Raw genomic sequence first — 11,010 nt, forward strand, 5'->3', positions numbered from 1 at the left:
CTTCTAATAAGGCCAAGCTATCAATAATGAAGTCAGGTTTATTGTCAGCACTGTCTGGCTGATGCTAATTTACTGAGGTTTGGTTGCCTTCAAGAGCTAAGGACTCTTTATAAAGCCTTGATGAGACCACACTTGGAATACGGCATCCAGTTTTGGTCACCACGATGTAAAAAAAGATGTTAAGACTCTAGAAAGAATGCAGAGAAGAGCAACAGGGATGATCAGGGGGATGGAGGCTAAAACATACGAAGAACGATTGCTGGAATTGGGTATATCTACTCTAGTTCAATGAAGAGAAGGACTAGGAGTTGGACCATGGCAATCTTCAATATCTCAGGGATTGCCCCAAAGAAGAGGGAGTCAAGCTATTCTCCAAAGCACCTGAAGGCAGGACAAGAAGCAACGGATGGAAACTAGTCAAGGAGAGAAGCAACCTAGAACTAAGGAGAAACTTCCTAACAGTGAGGATAATTAACCAGTGGAACAACCTGCCTCCAGAAGTTGTGATTGCTCCAACACTGGAGGTTTTTAAGAAGAGACTGGACAGCCATTTATCTGAAATTGTCTAGAGTTACCTGCTTGAGCAGGGGGTTGGACTAGAAGACCTCCAAGGTCCCTTCTCACTATTCTGTTATTCTGGTTTGGGGTTCAGTAATAATACATAAGAAAGCATGTAAAACTACTCTTTAAGATGCTGTCCTCCATAGAGCTGTTCTCTTATTTTTTTTTTTACTGTTCCTGCTTCATCATTCATATTACTTTCTGGGTTTCAGGTCTTCCAAGGTGAACGGTGCCTAGACAGCTTTCAGTTCCCCCTAAAAGGAACCACTGGGATTTTGTTCCATCCACCAGCTAAATGATTACAACACGGAGTTAATATTTCACTCAACGCAAAGGCGTGCAAGGTCAAAAACATGAGCGGCCAGCTTCGTATTCCAGTTTCACAGCAACACTTATTAGGGAAATTTTTGTTTTCTGGGAGAACAATTTCTTTCCTTGGGAAAGGTGGCCAAGAGAACTTGGAAGCTGGTTATCTTTCAGACTAGCCTAGCTCACGTCTTGCAGTCCTTTCAAAATTTAGCAAAGCATTGGTCCGCTCTGACGCTCGCGTTTCGCTTTTCTGATTTTCCTACCTCTCTTAAGGACATCAGAAGGTAAAGGACACCTCGCTCCTTCGCAGTTCCTGTATGTTGAAGAAGCTCTTTCTTTAGGTATATGTCCATTCCATATTGCTTTGAAAGCCTAGAATACTGAAAACAAAGGGACATCGTTGCAAACATACAGACTTGCAAATTTATTCAATCCGTTTGCCAGTATCGCTGTAAAAATCTTAGCATCCTGATTAATGAGGGATATTTATTTATTTATTTATATTTATTTATTATATTTTTATACCGCCCTTCTCCCGAAGGACTCAGGGCGGTGTACAGGGCAATAAATACAAAACGGGATACAAAAGTTAAAAACGATTAAATAAATGCCCAAGGTTAAAACAATAATTAAAACCCTGGGCTTGATTTTTAAAAAAGGGAATGATTCAAGTAAATAATTATAATGAAACACTGGAGGATTTTATAAAAAACAGCGTTGGTGGAAGGCAAAGGCAATAAACCTACTCAAGAATATATCCTGTTTTGGAGGGGACAAGGGCACAGCTGAAATATATTGCATACTGTTAGTTGTTACATAAGAAATATAGGTAATAAAAATGGTCTCCAAGGGGGTGGGTGCACTGTAATATTTGTTATTTTTTTATACTGTTTTCTTTTTAATTTAGGCTTATATGTATTACGTTTGTATCATTTGCATTTGAATAAGATTAATGAAAAAAAGCAAACGAACAGACTTGCAACATTTTATTTGGCGACCCTTAACAATGGCACTGGAAAAAGGAATTTATGACCGTTTTTCAGACTTACGTCCCCAAGGGTCACGTGATCAACATTCGGATGCTTGGCAACTGACTTGTACTTACGCCTGTGGCAGCTTCCCAGCCTCCCAGACCCCTTTTACGACCTTCTGACAAGCAAAGTCAATGGGGACGCCAGATTCACTTCGCAGCTGTTTTATTAACTTAAGAACTGCAGTGATTCGCTTAGCAACGAAAGGTCGTAAACTGGAGCAAAACTCACTTAACAACTCACAGTAAAGGAAGTCGCGTTGAAGTGTGGATTAATTTATTTCTGGTCTACACCCGTTTTGCTGCTAAATTCATGGTCTCCTGGCTTTTTGCATGGATTTGTCTTGCTTTTAATGAAACACCGTGCGCATTCTTTCTGAACGCCTTGCTTTTTGAGTTTATTTTCCATTAAGCTCCCTTCTGATTTGATTTGCCTTAATTAGTTGTTAGAACTGTACCCCAGCTTTCAGAGAAATGTCAGAACAATAGAGTGGCGACTATAATATCTGTGCGGATCCACAAAATAAAACTGAAGTCATTCCACTTAAGGCTGCAGACTGCAAAATCTCAGAGGAGCTTCATCCTGAACGGCAGATGTGATTTGTCACTGAAAGTTTCCCTCGATTGATCACCAATTTTTATTTGCTCTAAGCAATCGCACCAACGCTAGCAAGCACCGTTCAGAAGAGGCCACAGATTAACAAGCACAAACAAAGCCTTATGGGTGATAAAGAGATCTGCCATGGACAGATGTTCTATTCTAAGGGATCGATATCATGTTGTTGGTAGATTATTTATGATTTGGATGATAATGGGCTGGTTCTGGCTTATCTTGGCTTGCTTGCTTCCTGTGAGATTAGAATTGTTGATAGTTCTTTGATGGGAAAGATCATTCGGAAAACTTAGTTCTTCGGCTGTGATTGTTGAAATGACTTTGGGTTATTGAGTTGATAAGGCAATGGCTCGTGTTTATCAAGGTGGTGGTTGATTACTATGGGGAACATGTTACGCATATGGAATGTCTCCACAGACATTTAGCCTTGCACTTTGGGATGAACGCCCTTCAGATGGTGCAGGAATATGAACGGATTTCCGGAAAACATTGCAGATTACAAGAACAGGGCATACACAGCCTGCAGCCAAGAAGGCTGCATGCACATTTGCACCACTCGGGTGACCCTGAGGACGCGGATAAACCTCCAAGTGGTCCCAACAGACTCTCTATAAAAAAAAGGCAAATGACCAGCTGTCTGCAAGGAGTATAAATCCTTCCATTTCTCCACCATCCAGTCAGAGCTGAAGAAGCTTCTTGGATGAGAAGCGACACGTCTTCAAAAGAAAAACAAGAAAGTCCAGTTGCCTCATGGGAAAAAAAAAAACATCTTTGGGACAGCTTCCTCACCCTATGTATTGAAAGGAATGTGTTTTGAGGCACCATGCTTGGGGTCTTCATTAGAAATAAGAGTCGGTCAACTGTCTCTTCAGCAGCTCGCCCAGTTGGATATGTCTCCCTTCTGGAAATGTTTTAGTTATTTCCACCCTACCCCTTCTGGAAATGTTTTAGTTATTTCCACCCTACCACCGGTTGGTTGATGCCGGTATTATGCACGGTAGACTTTTATCTTTTAATTACGTTGCTCCCCATCTTAGAGGGATCTCTGATCGATGCAGCCAGCTGGGAATCTCTTATTTCTCGCAGACTATAAAAGATGGTGATTGAAATATACGGAAACTCGGTTTTCCAATTGAACCAACTCAAACGATGGAAACCGTGTCAATTTACGTCGTTCGTGTGGTGGCCTCAACACATGAATGGCACAAATTGATTTAATGGGGCGGGGGGGGGAGTAATGGACAGCCTTTCCTACAGTCTGTTAAATGGCAGTTTTGTATTGAACTATACACTGGTCTTGCTTATGCCATAAGTGAAAAACTGCACAGCAACTAAACTTATTTTTAACTCGTTTCTTTCCGTTCCGTGATTAGCCTCCTGTAATTCATGAGAACAACTTTCAGGGGGAAAAAATGGAGGAACATGTAATACATTACAAATGTTTGCAAGATCATAGGTGTCTGGGGAGGGGGGGGGCAGACCCAGGCTTTGCAAATAAAGCTAAAACAGGGAGGTCCCTCTTAGATATCAGAATAACATAGTTGGAAGGGACCTTGGAGATCTTCTAGTCCAACCCCCTGCTCAAGCTGGAGACCCTATAGCATTTCAGACAAGTGGCTGTCCAGTCTCTTCTTAAAAATTTCCGGTGTTGGAGCACCCACAGCTTCTGGAGGCAGGTTGTTCCACTGGTTAATTGTTCCAACTGTCAGGAAATTTCTCCTTAATTCCAGGTTGCTTCTCTCCTTGATTAGTTTCCATCCGTTGCTTCTTGTCCTGCCTTTGGGCACTTTGGAGAATAGCTTGACTCCCTCTTCTTTGGGGCAGCCCCTGAGATATTGGAAGACTGCTATCATGTCATCCCTACTCCTTTTCACTAGATTAGAAATACCCAATTCCTGCAACCGTTCTTCATACGTTATAGCCTCCAGTCCCCTGATCATCTTTGTTGCTCTTCTCTGCACTCTTTCCAGAGTCTCAACATCTTTTTTTATATCGTGGTGACCAAAATCTCTTTCAATATCTCTTTTAAAGGACCTTGTCTGGTGGCATCTGCAGGGTGGAAGAGGTATCACATGCACCGTGATTTCATTCCCCAGGGGCTGTGAATAACTGTGGCCCAGATATCTTCAATACTCAGGAGCAAATCCAATCCACAGGGTGTACAACAAAGTTTGCAATCCCAACGGTGGCTTGCAAGTTGTAGGTGCTTCATCACTCGAGGCTTTTAAGAAGAGATTGGACAGCCATTGGTGGCGCAGTGGTTGGAATGCAGTATTGCAGGCTATTTTTGCCGGCTGCCTGCAGTTTAGCAGCTCGATCCTGACCGACTCAAGGTTGACTCAGCCTTCCAACCTTCCGAGGTCTGTAAAATGAGGATTTGGATTGTTGGGAGGCAAGAGTCTGACTCTGTAAACTGCTTAGAGAGGGCTGTAAAGGACTGTGAAGCAGCATATAAGTGCTAAAAGGAAGGAAGGAAGGAAGGAAGGAAGGAAGGACAGTGGTTAGAATGCTGTATTGCATGCTAACTCTCCCCATTGTGAGGAGTTCGATCCTGACTGGCTCAAGGTTCATTCAGCCTTCCATCCTTCCGAGGTCAGTAAAACGAGGACCCAGATTGTTGGGGGAAAATAGGCTGACTCTGTAAACCGCTTAGAGAGGGCTGTAAAGCACTGAGAAGTGATATATAAATCTAAGTGCTATTGGTATTGCAGGCTAACTCTGCCCACAGTCAAGAGTTCAATCCTGACTGGCTCAAGGTTGATTCAGCCTTCCATCCTTCCGAAGTCAGTAAAACAAGGACCCAGATTGTTGGGGGCAAATATGCTGATTCCATAAACCTCTTAGAGAGGGTTGTAAAGGACTGTGAAGCGGTATATAAGTCTACGTGCTATTACTAGTGTTATTTGTCTGGGAACGGTATAGGGCTAAAAGCCTTCCAAACTCTGTTATTCTGTAATTCTGATTTCTGGTTTGGCATTGAAAAACAACCAAGAACGATACCGTGCACGGGGTTTTCAGGACCCCGTACTGGATCTTGAGCGCCGCAGCGTTGATGTCTTGAATTTTTTTGCAGGCGGTATAAATCGGTTTGTTAATGGCCACCTCCGGGCAGGTGGCAGAATCATTCAGCTTTCCCTCCTCATGGCTAATGATCTTCATTTCCCATGTCTTCACTCCCCCATTTAATTCCTCTTCCTCCCCAAAATCTTTCAGCCTTTCCGGGTGGATGGACGATCGCCTTTGCTCAGCACGGTTGCTTCTTCTTTGCCGATCCTTATGCGAAGGAAAGGCAGAACTGGTGGATGCCGCTAGCTTTTTCGGTTTGCTTTCACCACTCCTAAAGGAAAAGGGAATGAAATGGGTTATGAACGATTCATCGCGTTGAACATCAACCGTGGGAGATAGGTGGACATTATCTACTTAGGGCCTAGATCAGGGATAGGCAACCTTGGCTCTTTTATGACTGGTGGACTTCAGCTCCCAGAATTCCTGAGCCAGCATGGGGGAACTATGGCCCCCTCATGACTCGTGGACTTCAACTCCCAGAATTCCTGAGCCAGCATGGGGGAACTATGGCCCCTTCATGACTCGTGGACCTCAAGTCCCAGAATTCCTGAGCCAGCATGGGGGAACTATGGCCCCTTCATGACTTGTGGACTTCAACTCCCAGAATTCCTGAGCCAGCGTGAGGGAAATTTGGCCCCTTCATGACTTGTGGACTTCAACTCCCAGAATTCCTGAGCCAGCATGGCTCAGCTTGGAAACCTCTCCCTTTCCCCTCAGCATGGCTGGCTCAGGAATTCTGGGAGTTGAAGTTCACGAGTCATAAAAGAGCCAAGGTTGCCTACCCCTGGCCTAGATTCTCCCTCATGTTCTTCCATTATTTCATTCATCACCATGCAGTCACATATATACATGCTGGAAGGGGATCAGTTAGGTGGCTGGACATTCTATGAGAAAATTATGTAAACCAGGTCCCCCAGCTGTAGAGATGGAAAGTCCTGGGGGAAAAAAACTGGATTTTTCCCCCTAAACTGTGGAGAAAAAAAACAGAAATAAAACCCCGTGTTTTTCCCCCAATTTTTCTGGTCCCCCCCCAGGCATTTCATCTCTACTTAGCTATAAATCAGGGGTCTTCAAGCTTGGCCCTTTTACGACTTGTGGACTTCAGCTCCCAGAATTCCTCAGCCAGTGTGCCTGGCTGAGGAATTCTGGGAGTTGAAGTCCACAAATCATAAAAGGACCACATTTGAAGACTGTTGTATACACTGCTCACAATTGTCTATTGACAACTGAACTGTATTAATATTTTATATGGGTTCAGAATCCTGCATTCTTCAACAAAGGCTAATAGTGGGGTCCAGTGTGTGTGTTTTTTTTAAAAAAAAACATATTCAATGTTGCAAAATCACAATTCTAGTTATTTTCTACATGCTTTTTTAAAAAAGTGATACAGAACATTTTTTTAAAAAAAATATTTTACAGTTAACATTTTACGAAGACAAATACATGCACACAAATACACACAGATGCATGTTTGCCTTCTTAATTTTAGTCGGTTTAATAAGACAAGTCATGGGATTTTTAAAAACCTACTTTTTTGCCAATAACATCTTTCCAGAGCTATGGACAGAAAAAGAGAAAAAAATCATTGATATGTTTACATGAAAAGAATTATGATATGTTGAATAAAAAGAATATTGTTATGTTTACGTGAAAAGAATAAACGAAGAAGAAGAAGAAAGCAAAACAAATGGCGGAAACAAAGCTGAATTAGCAGTCTTTCCGTGAGTAAAGTTTCACTGCTGAGGAACCACTGCTTTGTTTATTCCTTACAATAAACAGGAAATGTTTTTAAAAAGCCAAGTACAATCCTTACACAGTATTTAATATTAAATATTTAAATCAAGCATAAATATTTAAATCAAGTGATTCCTCAGTAAGTGTTTCATATCTGGTTTCTCCCCAAATCCTGATAAGTTTCTGGATTGGATAAAAGCTCCTATCTATACCAGTATCCTGGTGTCCTGGTTCCGAGAGATGAAACTCTGCAAAGAACTTCAAGGCATTGTTTACCTTAAAGAATCTTTATTTGAGTAGCATGGCATCGGCACGTACACGGTCGAAACCAAAATATGAGTTCCCCTCCCCTGAGCACATAGTATCAAAGCACAATTCCCTCCTCCAATTAACAGTCATAAATCACATTCCCCAATTAGTTTGAAACGCGGGCTTCGCCTCCAGCCTTCCAGCCCGCCAATTCTTTATCATCTCTTATTTCAATAACCTTGGTTCTCACACTAGGTTCAGTATCGTTATGTCTAGCTAGACTCTCGTGCATGTTCCTTCCCCCGGCGTCATCTAACTCTTAACTCTTAAGAGTAAAACGTAAGAAGGAAAATGGTTGCATCTCCATCTGTTGTATTGCTGAACGGCATTTGGCTGTTCTACATGTAATCAAATTGTAAAAGTTGGGTGCACATACCGTAAACATGCTCTGCTTAGATGGGATCTAGTATGTAATTTGGCATGCGACATCTGTCATTATAATGGATGAGTGATTAATTGCCTTTGAGGGGAAAAAATATGCTATTATCTACCTTTTCTTTCTATAATCAAATAATGGTAAAAGCCGTTGTTGTTGTTTTTTTTAAAAAATGTCATTATTTTGATGATGAAGAGACCCTAGGGCAATTAATAAATTATTTCTTTATCTTATCTTACTACTTTTGCTAATGCTTTTCAGAGCTTCTCTGGCTTTAAGCAAAGCATACTTTTTTTTCCTGGTTCAGCTCCTTTTACTGCTTTCAGTCTTGATATTTTACAAATATTTATCTCTCTTAATCTATGCAATTAGGTCATAATTATTCCTATTTTTGTATAAGCTGTTATGGGAATGTAATGCTTGCGGCTGTTTAAAAATTATTTCCTGAATTACTGACTCTGTGGTTATGTTTTAAAGTGTGGCATTATTTTACAATCTTATCAAAACTTGCTTTGCTAGATGCTAGGAGGTATCAATGCTTTTTATAATGTGAGGAAAGATTAGAATTAGTCAGTCTGCAAGTTGTCAGCAAGCTCCCCTTGCTGAGTATAACTTATTTATGATTTCTATTATAGAAACATGAACAGGATCGGCTCCTACAACTTTGGTGCTATCATACAATTAGCTTTGAAATCAGTCCATAATCAGCTGTCCAAATAAGCCACATCTTACGAGGTTTATACAGAACACAAAGGAATTCAGATAAAACATATTAGCCCATAAAATGGCTTCTTCATTTCACTTCACATTCGCAGCAAGAAGTTAGAACATAAAAACCATAGAAACTCAAGACAGTCCAGTTGCCTCCTGAGAAAAAAGCACTTTTGGGACATAGAAACTAAGAGGAAAATGACAATAACAATAATAATCTATAGTGTAAAACAAACAACAAATCTAATTACTGGGAAAGTGCAATAGCAACGTAGAAAGAAAGAAAGAAAGAAAGAAAGAAAGAAAGAAAGAAAGAAAGAAAGAAAGAAAGAAAGAAAGAAAGAAAGAGAAAGAAAGAAAGAAAAGGAAAGAAAGAAAAAGAAAGAAAAAGAAAGAAAGAGAAAGAAAGAAAGAAAGAAAGAAAGAAAGAAAGAAAGAAAGAAAGAAAAAGGAAGGAAGGAAGGAAAGAAAGAAAGAAAGAAAGAAAGAAAAAGAAAGAAAGAAAGAGAGAAAGAAAGAAAAAGAAAGAAAAAGAAAGAAAGAGAAAGAAAGAAAGAAAGAAAGAAAGAAAGAAAAAGGAAGGAAAGAAAGAAAGAAAAAGAAAGAAAGAAAGAAAGAAAAAGGAAGGAAAGAAAGAAAGAAAGAAAGAAAGAAAGAAAGAAAGAAAGAAGAAAGAAAGAAAGAAAAAGGAAGGAAGGAAGGAAGGAAAGAAAGAAAGAAAGAGAAAGATCAAAAGAAAGAAAGAAAGAGAAAGAAAAAGAAAAAGAGAGAAAGAAAGAGAAAAATAAAGAAAGAGAAAAACAATGTAAGAAAGAGAAAGAAAGAAAGGAGAAAGAAAAAGGAAGGAGAAAGTAAAAGGAGATAGAGAAAAAAAGGAAAGAAAAGAAAGAGAAAGGGGGAGGGAGGGAGGATGAAAATGAGGGAGAGAGTGGGAGAGAAATAAAGAAAAGAAAAAATGCTAAAGAGAAATAAGAGAAAAAAGACAGAAAGAAAAAAGAAATAAGAGAGAAAGAGAAAGAAAGAAAAGAGAAAGAAAGAAAGAAAAAGAGAGAAAAAGAAAGAAAAGAGATAAAAACCAGCATGGAAGGAAGGGAGCTTTTATCCATTCTTCGCAATATTCATGCTAGCTACAATTTCGCGGAAATGAGAGGAGAAAAGAGATAGTCCGTCATAGTGTCGTGATTACCTATAAAGTAAAGCAATGAAATAAATGAAGAGGCGAACTAGCGCTCCGACGGCTGCATTATAAGGAGGCAGGCCACGGGGGCCACGGGAGGTAAGAGCCACGGATTTGGCCGCAGGTACAAGCGTGGGACTGTCCATAACTTTTTAAAGGTGGGGAGAGGAAAAAAAAAGCAACACGCTACATTCTACACATCACAGGGCAACAGAGTCCAACCTTTGCCAGAACGGATCGTATTCTTGTTCTTCTTCGCTCTCTTCCTTGGACAATCCATTTTTTAAACCCGTGGAATAGAAAAGCTGGGCAGCAAAATTCATGGCGACCTCTCGGCTATCCCTGAAACGGGAAGATTCCCCGGCGAGGAATTTTTTTTAAAAAAAAAAAAAGGAAGAAGAAAACTTGGATCTTCAGAAGACGGCCCAGGTGGGTTGCAAGAGACCCACAGATTGTGTGGGTCCAGAGTCCGGCTACACACACTGTCCTCTGACGTGACAGGGGACCGAAGAAACGGCTTTGAAGATTGACGGCTGCTATATAAAGAGATTATTTCACAGAGAGCAACCTGTCCTTGTCAATTTGAGTCAGGGCCTGAGTGACGCTTAGTTCAGTCCAGCTGACGATTTGCGGGTGTTAAACTCTTTGCAGCTTCTCTGTCTTGGAGGGGAAAAAAAAACAAATCGATGCTGAAACGGAACCCCAAAATCACAGCAAAACAGGAAGACGGATTCAGGTTCTGGAGTCCAGTATCTCAGGCTATCCTCCAAAGCACCTAAAGGCAGGAGAAGAAGCAACGGATGGAAACCAATCAAGGAGAGAAGCAACCTGGAACTAAGGAGGAATTTCCTGACAGTTAGAACAATTAACCAGTGGAACAACCTGCCTCCAGAAGCTGTGAATGCTCCAACGTTGGAGGTTTTCAAGAAGAAACTGGACAACCATTTGTCTGAAATAGTATAGGGTTTCCTGCCTGAGCAGGGGGTTGGACTAGATGACCTCCAAGGTCTCTTCTCTTCTCTTCTCTTCTCTTCTCTTCTCTTCTCTTCTCTTCTCTTCTCTTCTCTTCTCTTCTCTTCTCTTCTCTTCTCTTCCCTTCCCTTCCATTCCATTCCATTCCATTC

General features: G+C 40.9%; 1 protein-coding gene across 2 annotated transcripts in view; it reads right to left on the reverse strand.

The window, feature by feature from the left end:
- LOC310641291 (L-threonine ammonia-lyase-like) overlaps positions 1–10,538 on the reverse strand; it is a 33,392-nt gene extending 22,854 nt beyond the window's left edge. The window contains exons 1-4 of one of the 2 annotated variants that reach the window (XM_083364239.1): positions 10,109–10,538; positions 7,110–7,136; positions 5,514–5,850; positions 1,134–1,250 (exon numbers count right to left, since the gene is read on the reverse strand). In XM_083364239.1, the coding sequence (XP_083220365.1) occupies positions 1,134–1,250; positions 5,514–5,850; positions 7,110–7,136; positions 10,109–10,209 (582 nt within the window). In that variant the 5' untranslated portion in view covers positions 10,210–10,538. Of the gene's footprint in view, positions 1–1,133; positions 1,251–5,513; positions 5,851–7,109; positions 7,137–9,895 lie in introns of both variants that reach the window. The other variant, XM_083364238.1, reaches the window with a different exon arrangement.
- Positions 10,539–11,010: the final 472 nt, after the last annotated feature.

Source organism: Vipera ursinii, assembly GCF_947247035.1.
Source record: "Vipera ursinii genome assembly, chromosome: 5".
Lineage (NCBI taxonomy): Eukaryota > Metazoa > Chordata > Lepidosauria > Squamata > Viperidae > Vipera > Vipera ursinii.